This window comes from Camelus bactrianus, chromosome 10, assembly GCF_048773025.1.
Source record: "Camelus bactrianus isolate YW-2024 breed Bactrian camel chromosome 10, ASM4877302v1, whole genome shotgun sequence".
NCBI classification, from domain to species: Eukaryota; Metazoa; Chordata; class Mammalia; order Artiodactyla; family Camelidae; genus Camelus; species Camelus bactrianus.
The window spans coordinates 35,443,672-35,458,982 of record NC_133548.1 but is presented as its reverse complement, the minus strand read 5'-3'; the positions used below and the strand labels follow the sequence as shown (position 1 = coordinate 35,458,982).

At 43.5% G+C, this 15,311-nt stretch overlaps 1 protein-coding gene across 9 annotated transcripts in view; it reads right to left on the bottom strand.

The window, feature by feature from the left end:
* The window catches only part of SERGEF (secretion regulating guanine nucleotide exchange factor), a 200,615-nt gene extending 186,017 nt beyond the window's left edge, over positions 1–14,598 (bottom strand). For 8 of the 9 annotated variants that reach the window (XR_012509668.1, XR_012509669.1, XR_012509670.1 and 5 more), the window contains exons 1-5: positions 14,447–14,598; positions 10,559–10,694; positions 9,217–9,372; positions 6,420–6,514; positions 1,429–1,489 (exon numbers count right to left, since the gene is read on the bottom strand). Coding sequence is in view for 6 of the 9 variants with exons in the window: in XM_010964793.2 (XP_010963095.1) it covers positions 1,429–1,489; positions 6,420–6,514; positions 9,217–9,372; positions 10,559–10,694; positions 14,447–14,506 (508 nt within the window). In the remaining 3 variants the exon portion in view is untranslated. Of the gene's footprint in view, positions 1–1,428; positions 1,490–6,419; positions 6,515–9,216; positions 9,373–10,558; positions 10,695–14,012; positions 14,298–14,446 lie in introns of those variants that run through there. The other variant, XM_074372283.1, reaches the window with a different exon arrangement.
* Positions 14,599–15,311: the final 713 nt, after the last annotated feature.

The following is a 15,311-nucleotide window of genomic DNA, read 5'->3' as shown; positions in this document are numbered from 1 at the left end:
TTCCTGTTGTTTAAGCCACTCAATCTGCAGTATTTTGTTATGGCAGCCCTGGTAACTTAATACAGTGGTTCATCTATATCATGGAATATTACTTAGCTATAAAAAGGAACAAATTATTGATACTCACAACTTGGATGAATCTCTAGGGAATCATGCTGAGCAAAAAAGCCAAACCCAAAAGGCTATTAACTGTCTGATACCACTTACACATCATTCTTGAATAACACCATTCTTGTTGGAGAACAGAAGAGTGGCTGCCAGGAGCTAAGAGGAGGGTGTGGCTATAAAAGAGCAGTAAGTGGGATCCTTGTGATGGAACTGATCTGAATCTTGACTGTATCAAGACACCCTGGTTGTGCTATTCCACTATAGTTTCACAATATGTTACCGTGGGAAGAAACTGGACAAAGAGTGCGTGAGATCTATTTCATTTCTTACAACTTTATGTGAATCTACAATGACTTCAAAATGAAAAGTTTAATTTTTTTAAAAAGTGTAATCAGTACTAAGCACCAGGCTGACACATTCTCCCTCACCTCCGTTCCTCTCCCCATTCCATGACTGGACTCACCAACACTTGAGCCTCAGCTGCCATGGCCGGTCAGGGCTATCCTCCAGCCCAAAGGAGTGGGAGCAGAAAGCAGAACAATGAGCAAGGGAGAGAAAAAGGGTCACTGCCCTCCTACACGCCACTGCCTCCTCCACTTTCCACCCTCAACCTCACACACACTGTCAGCTCTATACTCATCACCCTCTCATGGTCCCAGAGACAAGCTCACTTGAAGCTGTTATATTGATAAACATTAAAATCCAAAAGAAAAGCAGTACAGTTCACGGCAAAGCACGTGGGCCTTGGAACGCAACCCATCCTGGACTCTGATCCCAGCTCTACCTTTTACTGCTTTACTCCCTGTGTAACCTCAGACAAACGCTGTAGCCTCTCTGGACCTCAGTTTCTTCATATGTAAGGGGTAAAAACTACTATGTATAAAACAAATAAGCTACAAGGATATACTGTACAGAGAATACGGCCAACATTGTATAATAACTATAAATGGAGTATAGTCTTTAAAAATTGTGAATCACTATCTTGTACACCTGAAACTCAGTAATATTGTAAATCAACTATATTTCAATTTCTAAAAAATTTAACTGGCATCACTGTGTGGCTATGAGGATTAAATGAGGTATTAGTTAAATCAAGAGACCCTAGCACCTCGCCTAGAACATAATAAAGAGCTAGACAATTTAATTTCCTTCCTCTCCAACTGCTAAAAGCTTTCCCACTACCTCTGCCTACGTCCCCTCCTTTCAATCAGCACTGCAGCACAGCAGGACACCCTGGATTACTCCGTAGAGTTTATTTCTTCCAAAGCTCCATGTCTACTTATTATATGCCTATTAAGAAAATAAAAGCAAAATGATCACCTGTTGCAGCTAACGCATGCCTCAGTCCAGCAGCAATACTAACAACCATCTCTCTCAGGAGCTGTCAAAACAAAGAAAAGGATGGGGATCTCAGGATTAGCCATCTACAAAATTTTATATAATTTATGCCCAAATACAATGCAGCATGGCCCTCACTATATGTCTGCCTGGTTTGGAGCTCCTAATCCCCAACGTTTCCACTCATAAATGCCTCTATATGTAAACCTAAAAGAAAAAATCTTTTAAAAATACCATATCACAACACTTCTCAGGGCTGAGAGGCACCGGCAAGGTCATCCAGTCCAGTAGTTGGCAAATGTTTTCTGTAAAGGGCCGGATAGTAAATATTTTAGACTTTGCAGGCCACGTGGTTTCTGTCACACTACTTTACTCTGCCATTGTAACATAAAAGCAGCCAGACACAATAAATAAATGAATGGGTGTGGCTGTGTTCCAATAAAACTTTATTCACCAAGGGTCAGTTTGCTGACCTCTGATCTAGTCCAGTCCCCATCCAATGCTAGAAACCCCTCTACAACACCCTACCAAGTGGTCATCCAACCCCTGCCAAATACCTACTCCCAGTGACACAGGCTCATCACCTCCCCAGGTGCCTGCTCATCTTTCCATGATTCCACCCATCTCCTCAGCTGAAACCAAACCTATCTGCCTATTGCTTCTGACAAGGCTTTCCAAATATTTTAAGACAGTTGTCACGTCCTCACTAAGACATCTTGTGGTGGTTTTAAAAATAGGTCCCCAACCTAGAGATTATCATATTAAGTGAAGTAAGTCAGACAGAGAAAGACAAATATCACATGATATCACTTATACGTGGAATCTAGAAAAAGACCCAAATTTTATTTACAAACCAGAAATAGACTCACGGACATAGAAAACAAACTATGGTTACCAAAAGGGAAATCGGGGGGAGAGATAAATTAGGAGTTTGGGATTAACAGACACATACATAAAATGGATAAACAATAAGGAGCTACTGTATAGCACAGGGAACTACATTCAATTTCTTATAATAAGCTATAATGCAAAAGAATCTGAAAATATATGTGGGTGTGTGTATCTATGTATGTATATGTATAACTGAATCACTTTGCTGTATACCTGAAACTAACATTGTAAATCAACTACACTTAAATAGAAAAATTTTTTTTAAAATATATCCCCAAATTCTTTAAGACTCCTCCCTTTGAGGTGTGCAACTTAATTCCCCTCCCTTTGACTGTGGGCTGAACTTAGTGACTTGTTTCTAATAGGATAACAAATTGATGAGTGGCTCAGAGACTAGGTGATAAAAGGCACTGAAGCTTCATGCTTGACCAGCCTGCACCTCTTTCTTTCTCTCTCTCTCTCTCTCACATCACTCTTGGGAGAAGCCAGATGCCACGTCTGAACAGTCCTACTGAGAGGCCCATATGGCAAGGAACTGAAACCTCTGCTCGTGAGAGAGCATGGAAGTAGAGCCTTCAGCTCAGCTGAGCCTCCAGCAGACCTCACGTAGCCACAGCTGACATCTTAACTGCAGCCTCATGGGAGACCAGCTAAGATGTTCCCAGATTCCTGACCCTTCAAAATCGTGAGATAATAAATGTCTATTGTTTTAAGCTGCAACATCCCAGATGCTAAATTTTAGGGTAATGTATTACACAGCAGTAGATAACTAATACATATTTCTTCTTTAGGCCAAACATTCCCAGTTTCATCTGCCATTGCCTGGTTTCAAATTTCCTCCTCCTCTTGGTTTCTCTCCTCTCTGCTCTGGTTACTCAGTCTCTCTCTTTTAAAGGGACTATAAGGGGAGGTTATAGGTCAGTGGTAGAGGGCATGCTTAGCATACAGGAGGTCCTGGGCTCAATCCCCAGTACTTCCATTAATAAATAAATAAATATATAGATACATAAATAAATAAACAAACCTAATTACCTCCCCCACCAAAAAAAACTTTTTTTTAAATAAATAATAAAGGGACTATATACACATCAATCTCAGCTCCTATGGGACTTTACCACATTTGTTTATTTACAGGTCCACAGTGTGTTTCTAAACTTTAGAGTCCTCAAGGGCAGAGTGTGAGTCTTATTTACCTTAGTGTCCAGGGCCTAAGAACCAAACCCACACCAGGACACAACATCCCAGATGCAGTGTGACCAGCACTAAGAAGGACAGAGCTCTGGCCTCCCTTCTTCTGGAGACCATCTTCCTATTATTTCAGCCCACAATCACATTAGCTTTCAGGAAGATCAAATCTTACTGCTAATACGATTTGAATATACTACCCTTCAAATTTTTTCTTTTAATACTTTTTTTCTTTTCAAAACTAACTGAAGGGCTTTACATGTGGACTCAGTCTCTCAACACAACTTGCTTCCTTCCTCTCCGTCTCCACTGCAGCTGCTTTAGTTTGGGGCAGGATCGTCTCTTATCTGGATTATTAGCAACAGCTTCCTGAGTAACCTTCCTTCAGTCCATCCTCCACGCTACCCCACCTGGCCCCTCCCTAACACACTGAACTTATCGTCTGCCCAACCCCCCCTGCCTGCCCAACCCCCACTGGCACCTCAACCACTTCCTTATATTCCAATCATACTAAACTGCTTGCAGTATCCCAAACCTTCTGTTTCATGCTTCTATACTTTAGCTTACTTAGTTCCTTCCGTTTGTAATGGGCTTCTTTTGTACCTACGTTGCACATCCTCCGACCCCAAACCTGGTAAATATCTATGCAACTTTGAAGATTCAGCGTAAGTCTGTTCTCACCCTACCTTCCCCTAAAAAGAATTCAGTACTCCCTGCTTTGGAGCTATCCATGCAGCTATCACAGTTCTAACATGGTAATGCATGTAGGTGTTTCTGTCTCTAACATGTGTTAGTAAACTACAAAGCCCTCAAATGCTAGGACTGGGTCTTACTTACCTTTGTTCCCCCTGCCTAAACAACTTATACCCAAGAGTTGCTATTAAATAAATGAATGCATTTCTATTATATTTCACCTTGGCACATTCTTCCCATTGTTCTATAGGATACAGCCTGTCAAAACACAGCCTTCTATTGTTCTATAGGATACAACCTTCTGATTCTGTCATCCAACATATTTTAACTGTTGTTCCTCTCTGTCATTAATCATGTGACTTAAGCTAAATTAATTATAACTTAAATGTAGGTTCTTAAAAAGCCATCTATTTGTAACTGGAAGCTTTAACACTCCCCACAACAGGGACTACAGAATCTAGATTTCCATGTACACCATGTCTGATAGACTGAATGTGTTCTCCTCAAATTCATATGTTGAGACCTAATCCCAACATGATAGTATTTTAAAGTGGGGCCCCTGGAAGGTGATTAGGCCATGAAAACAAGGCCCTTATAAATGGGATTAATGCCCTTATAAATGACACCCCAGAGAACGCCTTTGTCCCTTCTGATATTTAAAGACTCATCAAAAAGACAGTTGTCCATGAACCATAAACTGAGCTCTCACTAAATGCCAAATTTGCCAGTGCCTTGATTTTGGACTTTCTAGCCTCTGGAGCTGTGAAAAATAAATGTTTGTTGTTTAAGCCACCCAGTATATGGTATTTTTGTTAGAACAGCCCAATGGGACTAAAACACAATGGAAACCATGACCCCAAATAATATCCCACAATACCAGCAACCAGAATTCAGCAAGAAGACAGGAGCAGAGCCAAGCTCTTTGCAGTGAAAACAGATCTCCCCCACTGTTATTCACAGTTTAAGGAAATTAGATACAAGTAGAGCAGCTTAGGTGGTGAAACTCATTTTAGATTCCAGCATAATCTCTCTAAAAATTCGCTTACAATATCATCTTCACATAAATGTGTACATTTTAAGCCTGATACAGCAAAAAGAGCTCTGAACTAAAACCAGGAGTTCTACCTAACACTTGTGCTATCTAATATGGTAGCCTCTAACTCCACATAGCTATTGAATACTTGAAATGTGACTAGACTGAACTGAGATGTACTCGAAATAAAAAAAGAAACACCAGAAAAAGACCTAGAATAAAATAAAGAATATAAAATATCTCATTAATAAAGGTTTACATTGATGACATATAAAATGAAAGGGTAATAGTTTGGATACATTACTTTACAAGTTATTAAAATTAGTTTTACCTACACATCATGACCTGGATGAAACTTGAAAACATGAAGTGAAAGAAGTCAGACACAAAAGGCTACATACTGTATGATTCCATTTATAAGGAATGCCCAGAATAGGCAAATGCATAGAGACAGATTAGCAGTCACCAGGGGCTGGTGGCAGGGGAAAATGGGAATTGACTGCTATCAGGTATGCAGTTTCCTTCGTGATGATGAAAATTTTCAGAAATTAAATGATGGTGGGGACTGCACATCTCTGGGAATACACTAAAAACCCACTGAACTATACATTCTTAAGGGGTAAAATTTGATGTTATATGAATTATACCTCAATAAAGCTGTTCTTTTAGAAATAAATTTCATCTGTTTCTTTAAGTTTTTTAAATGGTGCTCTGAGAAAAAATTTTAAAACACACACATGGCTCATATTATGTTTCCACTGAAGAACACTGGCCTATGCCTTTTGCCTAGCTAGTGGTTTTAATTTAAGCAAGTCACTTCCAACTGGACCTGTTTCTAACAGTTCCCACTATTACTAATTTTAGAATTGTAAAATGTCATTCATGGCATTATAAGATATATTACTTTTATTGCTTCATTCCACAAAAAATTATAACATGAAAAAAAAATTACAAGGTGTATGAGAACTAACAGGTTTTTCACTTACAACATCCATCCCTCCTACTTAATTTTTCCCAGGAGAACCTGAGTTTTTCAACATAAATTCTAACTACTTCATGCGTTTTCAGGGGCCCAGTCAGTCTTATAGCCCAGGGAGGGGTAACTGTGACTGACCCCTTGGAGATCCTGTAACAGGACACAGGCAAGCTCAAAACTAGGTGCTGTCCTTACCTCAACGGCCTGGGGAAACACACACCTCCGAGGCCCGTGAGGAACTCCTAATTGGCCAAAGGAGTTGGATCCACATGACAGAACTTGACCATTTTCTGCAAAATACAAATGCTTGAATCACAAATCTAGGAAGTGCCCATCCACAGATGACTGGATAAAGAAGTTGTGGTATATTTATACAATGAAATACTACTCAGTGATAAAAAAAAAAAAAAGAATAAAATAATGCCATTTGCAGCAACATGGATGGACTTGGAGATCATCATTCTAAGTGAAGTAAGCCAGAAAGAGAAAGAAAAAATACCAAATAATATCATTCATATGTGGAATCTAAAAGAAAAAGAAGAAAGAGGACACTAATGAACGCATCCACAAAACAGAAACAGACTCGCAGACATAGTAAACAATTTTATGGTTACCAGGTGAAAGGGGGTGGGAAGGGATAAATTTGGGAGTCTGGGATTTGCAAAGGTTAACCACTATATATAAAAATATATAAAAAACAAATTTCTTCTGTGTAGCACTGGGAACTATATTCAATATCATGTAATACCTTTACTGAAAAAGAATATAAAAACGAATATATGTATGTATATGCATGACTGGGACATTGTGCTGTACACCGGAAATTGACACATTGTAACTGACTGTACTTCAATTAAAAAAAAAAATCTAAGAAGTAAGACATGTGCAACCAATGGGTAAATGCTGAAGGATGAGAAGAGCAAAGGGAATGAGAGGAGCGAGTAGGGTCCTGTGCTTCAGCACATTCAATCCATAGTCCCTGCTTCTATTCCTCTAGGGATAAAAGCCCTGGGCACTGGGCTGAGCATTCTACACACACTGCCCACTACACTACCTAACTAATGACAGATTAGCTGTGTAGAGCACTTAGCCCAGTGCCTGGTGTTGTGATGGGAAGATACTTATCCCCCACTTTTCATATTTCCATGGGATGGGATTTCCATTAGTCTGGTACTCCAGGCCATTCTCCCTGCCCTTCCCCATTCTCACTGCTTTCTAGAGGAAGAGGGGTCACCCAACCGATTAGTGAATTTGGGAAAAGGAACAGGACACGTATAGCTTGGCATCTTCCTCTCAGGCACTCTGGGCTGACACACAGTAAGGGTTTCCCCTGGTGGGGAGCCCTAGAGATTTGGGGGTAGGTTGGGATCAGAGGAGTGTTAGCGGAACCACTTAGACTGACAATTAACCATGTCCTTCAGCTTAACCTGTATCAGTAAAAAGCTGATAATTTGATCTCCAACTATGTGACCATTCGGTGCCTGTCTCACAGTTAGTCCCAAATGTGGGCAGGAAACAGCGTTATCTACTGAGTCCCCACAACTCGATGCAGGCTCACACTAGGTACTTCATACATGACAGCTATTGTTCAGATTCTAATAATTAGTATCAAATTCAACACACATGATGGAACCCCTCAGCAGAAGGGATACAGTGACACCCGAGCAGGATTTTAAAGGCAGGATAAGAGTTCATCAGCTAGACAAGAGGGTCTGCTCCAGGCAGAGAACAACACATACTGTTCGGTACTACTAGAAAGCAAAGTACGGGGAATGTGGAATAAAAGACAAAGCAAAAACAGGGATGGGTAGGGAACAGTAATTGAAGGCTGTGTGCTAAAAAGCTTAGGATAGGAGCTGCGTCCGTGAGAATTCACAAAGGTTTAGGGCAGGTGACATGGTCAGAGGATGCCCTTGCCAGAGGACTGTGACAAAGAGGGAGAACTAGAGATAGTCCAATCCAGAATGGCAAGCTAGACCAGCTAGTCAGAACTAGAGATAGTCCTTTCAATCCAGAATGGCAAGCTAGACCAAGCAAAGCTGAAGAGAGAAGTCAAAACAGCTTCCAGGGAAAAGTCAGCTGTTTCCAAGAGGATTATCCTATTAACCCGCTGCCCACATCCCTGTGCACCCTAAATGCTATCTGGCTTCACAGAGCCTAGACAGTTCTGCCCAACCATATTTACTCTAAAAGAAAAAAAATCTCTCATTGAGAAAAGCTGCCATTACTGTAATGGCAACTTCTGATTTCCTCATACATTCTCACCATGTTCCCCCATGAGGAACCCTTATCCAGCCCTACCAGCCATTCTGCCCAGGCACACAGCTATCTATCAGGAACTTCTGGGACGGCAAGTGGCCACCAAAAGTGATCTAGTCCATTCCTCAGTCTCTGGCAAAAGCTTTCCAGCCCAGTCTCCTTTACTGGTTGTTGTTGTTGCTATTGTTTTAATTTAGGGGGGGAGGTAATTAGGTTTATTTATTTATTTACTTTTTTTTTAACTTTTTTTATTGAGTTATAGTCATTTTACAATGTTGTGTCAAATTCCAGTGTAGAGCACAACTTTTCAGTTATACATGAACATATATATATTCATCGTCACATATTTTTTTGTTGTGAGTTACCATAAGATCTTGTATATATTTCCCTGTGCTATACAGTATAATCTTGTTTATCTATTCTACATTTTGAAATCCCAGTCTGTCACTTCCCACCCCCCTATTTATTTACTTTTTGATGGAGGTCCTGGGCATTGAACCCAGGACTTTGTGCGTGCTAGGCACAGTCCCTACCACTGAGCTATATCCTCCCCGGCTCTTTTACTGTTAAATCTCTCCTTGCAAAATGCACCCTGCAACTTCCCATGACAACCAGAGAGAACATCTGTGTTTTTAAACACAAAGAGGATTTCATTTAATCAATGCCCCCACCATCAAGCTCTTCTCACCCAAAGTCTTTTCAACGATAAAGATTTACCTAGGAGTGAACTCACCTGTAAGTATAATGGTAAAATCCCAGCCACAGGCCACCTGTTGGACAGGACAGCCAAGGAGGGATTTGCAAGGGGTAAAATACAGGACCTCCTCTGTGTGACCGAGCCCCAGTTGCCCATCTTTGTTCAGGCCACAAACAAAAAGGTCCCCTTCATCTGTAAAATATAAAGATTTCAGCACTAGTGTGCACAGGGGAAATTACCACTGCCGAAACGAATAAAAGGAGTTAATTAATTATTTGGAGTCACAGACCCGATAACTTTCTTTCCACCCAAGTTAGTAAGCTATGCATGTTAATATGTTCTGGACCCAACGGCATAGAGCCAAGGGGCTCCAATCTAATATCTAAACGGAAACTCTAAGTCCCACAGCAGTGGCCAATCAATCATCAAACTAAGCATCTTCTACAACAATAAAAGCCAACATTTATTCGGGATGTAGAATGTGCCAGGTACTGTTCCAAGAGCCTCATGTTTGGGGCTGACTTATTCTTTAGGTACAGTGCCTAGGGCCCACAAAAATGTTTTAACTTAAAATAATTTTTAATAAGAAAAAATGTAATAAGAATATATAATACTAAATCTAGCCTGGATTATATTAATCTTTATATCAGTGCAGCTGTAAATATAATTTTAAATATTTCTTTATGGAGGAAGAGCTTCACAAAGGCAAAAGTGTCAAGGACTCATCAAGGTCATAATGTAGCCCTGTTAACTCACTGATTCTCATTCACCATTATTATCCCCATGTAACAGAGGGAACTGTGACACAGAGAAATTAAGTAATTCGCCCAAGGCCACACAGCTAATAAATAAGAGAGCCAGGATTTGAACTCAGGTGGTTTGATTCCAGAGCTCATGTTCTTAACCAGGATGCAACAGGCCCTCTTTTGCAATATTATAGCACTTGTAGTACTTGTTAAGTACTACCCTAGGTACTGTGAGGGAAGATTAAGGAAAATACAAAGTTCTTGCTCTCAAGGAATATTCAACCTAACTGCAAAGACTTCTAACTCATATGTGAAAGTTAAATAGAAATATATGGAATAAAATGTAATGCATGTTGCAACTCTGCCACTATTTGTCTTGTAATCTTGGGCAAATTTACTCTCTGAGTTTCATTTCTAGGGAGAGGGAGAAGGGTGGGGGCGGTGGGAGAGAGAAGGGGTGCTTAGATCTCTGACATCCTTCCAGTTCTGACAATCTAGGATTCTCTGATTTGATTCCTTCACAAAAATGCTTTCCTCTGCAAAATACAAAAGGCTGAAAGATGGCAATATAACACTCTAGGGGAAAATGTCTAAATAAGAAAATGAGAGACTATATTCTCAAAGGAAGTTACCTGTAACAATAGCAGAGTGGCCCCCACCTCCCGTGATCCTCTTGACACATCCAGGTTTACAGAAGTCACTCAGTTGCTGGGGCAAAAGTACGTCTTCCTTGTGGCCAAGGCCAAGTTGTCCATAGCTATTTGCACCCTAGGGATAAACAAGCCAAGGATGAAAAATTTGGGAACCCCAAATGTCAATTTGAATCTATCTTTCATCTGATAGATATCTGACATCCCTCTCAGAGCCTAGAACAGATGAGATTTCATAGGCTCATTCTTAGGAAGTTGTTTTATGCAATCCATACTTAGACGGTGGCCCCATCCCCAGAACACCACGATTTCCACGTGAGAGGAGCCATCAGTGTCCACAACTTAACCAGTGATACTCCTCACCTTCCCCTGCCAGTGTCCCAGAGCACATGTGTTGCCTTTGCGGGACAGCACAGGAGTTCCTTCTGATAAAGCTAATTATTTAGGGAAGGTAAAGAAAGAAATAATGAAGAAAAATGGGAACAAAGTGAGGGAGAATTGCACTAGAACTAGTTCTTGTCCCTTCTGCCCACACCCTCACCGGGAAAACTGGCAATGACTTTCTGGAATCAAAGTTAGCTAGCTTTTTGTGCCCTCAAGCAGGGCATATTATTGTTATTTCATTTGTACAGTGAAAGAGGTTGGCGATGATCTCTAAGGGCCTTTCCAAGTACAACGTTTTGTGACTGTAAGACTCACATGGTGACATTTCTCTAAGGAAACAGATTTCCCCTTGGTGGGCAATATGTCTGTTATTGTTATTACACCATAAAGGTCCAGAATCTCTAATCTGAAACCCTTGCAGCCAGATTATTTCAGACCCAGAATTTTGCAGACTTTAGAAAAGCAATACTGTATATAGATCATATACACTGCTGCAAGGTCCACATAAGAAAAAGAGTATTATTTCTGCAGTAAATAGTACAAATACTGAGTTAGCGGGCACAGACTATAAATAGCCTTACGTCAGGTCAGTTTGGGGTTTTCAGAGATTTTTGTATTCAAAATTAAGAGAAGGGATTGTGGACCTGCAGGGAAGATCTTATGAAGAATCTGGAAATCCTTATCATTTCTCCAACCACTTACTGCTGCCTGGTTCTTCCTAGAGATGAGTAGTAAAACCTTTAAAATGTGTTTGTTTTTGAAGACACCTGAATGAGGAAGTGATTTAAAGTAACTACAAAAAAATGCATACATATACACAAACTCCTGCCCCTGAGGTTTATTCCACACTATCCTGGGCTGCAAAGACTCCATGCTGAAAGAGCAAGCCAAGCAGGGACACAGGTCCCAGAGGCCCTCGGGGGCAATATTAGCTACCAATTCCTGAGTGCTTCTCCGTGTGCTGGGCATTCACCTTTAATCCTCACAACAGAGGAGGGGGCATTATCGCTCTCATTTTACAGATGAAGAAACTAAGGCTCAGAGAGGTTAAGTAACTTTCCACAGTCACACAGCTGAGTAGGCAACAAGTCGAATGGCCCGCTCCTTTATTTTACCATATTTCTTCTTGAAAAAAAAAAAAAAAAAAAAAAAGGCATATATGGTGAACCAGCCCAGAGCTTATGTAGCAGGAAGCTAACTGTAGGACCCTATCTAAAATAGCACCCCTATCATTTTATGCCCTTTTTCTGCTTTATTTTTCTTCACAGCACTCCTTGACATTACATTCTGTACATTTACTCATTTACTGTCTACCTTCCCCACTATAAAGTAAACTCCATGAGGGCAGGAACTTTGTTTTGCTCACTGCTGTTTCCCCTGCATCTGAAACAGTGCTGGCCCAGAAAAGGTGTGCATATATTTCACAGTGAATGAATGTAAGACCATATGAATCCCTACCTAGGAAAGACCAACTGAAAGACCCACACAGTGTGAAGTGGAGAACATATGCACAGGATCTCTCTGTTAGCTGTGAGATCTCCATGCTGCCCCTTTACCAGGGCTACAGGCTGCTGAACAGAAAGTGATACACCAGCATCATGGGATTCAAATTATGGCACCAAATTTTCGTAACACATCAAGAGGCCCTATATCCATAATAAAGCAAAACAGAAGGAAAATGTAATACAACCTATTACAGCTGTATTTGCCTTCCTTCCTTACAAACACTCCAGACATCACATCCACCCCCCTCCAAAAGGTAAATCTCTTTGTTATGGACTGATTGTGCTTCACTGAAATTCATTAATTCCCTAAGCCTAACCTCCAGTACCTCAGAATGTGACTGTATTTGGAGACAAAACCTTTAAAAGGTAGTTAAGGTTCAATGAGGTCATAAGGGTGGGACCCCCAATCCAATATGACTGGTATGCATTTAAGAAACACAGGGATGCTCTCACCCACAGAAAAAGACACATGAGGACACAGCAAGAAGGCAGCCATCTATAAGCCAAAGAGAGAGGCCCTAGATGAAACTAAACCTGCTGACACCTTGATCTTGGACTTCTAGCCTCTAGAACTGTGAGAAAATACTTTTCCATTGTTTTAGCCTCCCAGTCTGTGGTATTCTGTTATGCAGCCCTAACGAACAAATACACCCCTCCACACAGATATTGCCGCAGAAAGAACACACCAGCAAGCCTCCAAGCACAGCAATGAGGTTAGGTTCAACGATATTATTGTCTCAGTACTGACCAGGCCATGTCTGAGGGCTTTTTCTGTCAGATGTTTCCTCTGTCCACAGAGACCCCAGTCCCTGGCCTGGGAAAAACTCCCACACCAGGCACACACCCAATCCCTGATTTCACCCCCAGCTCAAGTGTCACCTCAAAGGCTTTCAGACAGCCAGACTACCTCAGGCCACACCACACTCTCCTTCTAGTAGGCAGCAGCCTTACATTCAACAAATGCTGCCTGGTACTGATAATTACCATTTTTTAGTCAGTACATACTGGTTTTAACAGCAATAAAGGTCTTATTCTCCCACCCTCCGCACCCCCTGCAACAGTAGAGCTGCAAGACTTTCACTCTTGTGTTTTCCCCAAAAGTTCAGTACATAGCTCGGCACACAACAGGTACTCATTCACTCACCAGTCAACACATAATTTACTGAGCGCCTTACAACGTGCCAGGCACCAGCCAGGCACCATACAAGACAGGCACCGTGCCCACCCTCATGACGCTTACATTCTAGGCAAAGAGACTGACATTAACAAGTTACACATCTCATTACAATTGTGATATGTGCCATGAACTACAAGACACTACGTCTGCTTATTCCTGCGCATCTGGTCGCTTGCCTGCCACACACTCTTGTGCACAGACCTCCTCTCTCCCAGCCAAGAAACATAAAGATGATCTCTCAATGCTCGCGTCAAACCAACACCAGCGCAAACTCCCACGCCCCCAGTGCAGGCAAGATCCAGTCACAGCCGACTATCAGCAACTATGCAGGGTCTCCGCCTTGTGCACAGCCCAACACCGCAGGCCTCACCCCAAAGGATGCTCCCGCCAGGCTGGGGTGGGGCTGGTGAAAGGGCTCCATCCTGCTGGCAATGGGCGGGTAAGGAGCACAGGTGGATCCATACAGCTCTCTCCACAGAGCCCTCCACGCTGTCTTTCCCGGCGCTCTCCGGGCCTGAAGTCGTGAGCGAAACCAGACACTCTGCCTTGGAGGCAGGTTCTTCCCACCGCGCCGCAGCCCCTCCGGTCGGGACTCCACCAGCCAGCAGCCCCGAAGTCACCCCGTGAAGACCCTTCCCTCCCCGCGCTCTCCTCCTCAGCTCCCAGCCCAAAATACTGCAACACAGAGCCCGGTTCGGACCTCGGCCGCTGAGCCCCGGAGCCGCCCTCCCCGAGACCCGGAGCTCCCAGCGTCTGTGCGCCCCTCAGTCCCAGCGGCCCCGGCCCGGGGGCGGAGTCACGTACCCAGGCAAAGAGCGCGGCCGCAGCAGGGGCGGCCTCCGAGTCGCTCCACTCGCGCTCCATGCGAGGACGCTCCGCCGGCGCTTCCGGGAGGGGCCGGCGCAAGGGCGGGGCTCTCCGGAGGAGGGGCCGGCGCAAGGGCGGGGCTCTCCGGAGGAGGGGCCGGCGCAAGGGCGGGGCTCTCCGGAGGAGGGGCCGGCGCAAGGGCGGGGCTCTCAGGAGGAGGGGCCGGCGCAAGGGCGGGGCTCTCAGGGGGAGGGGCCGGCGCAAGGGCGGGGCTCTCAGGGGGAGGGGCCAGCACGCGGGAGGGACTGGCGACAGGCGGCATACGGCCCGCACCCGGAAGGGTCTGTGGTTGAAAGGGGCCCGAGCGGAAGGAGGGGCCGCGGACCGCGCTTTCGAGGCTCCACTAACCAGGCGCGGGCAGGAGCCGAGCAGCCGCCCCCGGAACCTCCTCCCAGTCGACTCTCCTGGGCGCGCTCTGAGCGTTTCCGCCCCCAGCCTCCTGTCTCGCCGGGCACCTCTGCTACTACTTCTCTCCGCTCTCACTGTATTTTTAGTAATAATTTTATACGATTGCACTGCGCTTAGCAGTTCACAAAGCTCCTTCTTTATCTCCCTAGAATCCCACGACAGCCAAGAGTGGCTGACAGGACAGGGATTGTATCAGGGAAGACGAGCCCGGGAGAAGATGGACAAGGGTCCCGACCCAGCGTCTAGGCTGAACTGTCTTTGGGCCTGCTTTTGTGTGCGGTTGGCAAAATCTGAGGGAGCTTCTTGGTGCCAGTGTAGTGTCTTACGTCGTTGGTGTCGCCTTTAGCGCCTGACACGGAGCGGGAACTCACACCCCGCCCTCGTAGATTCCTGA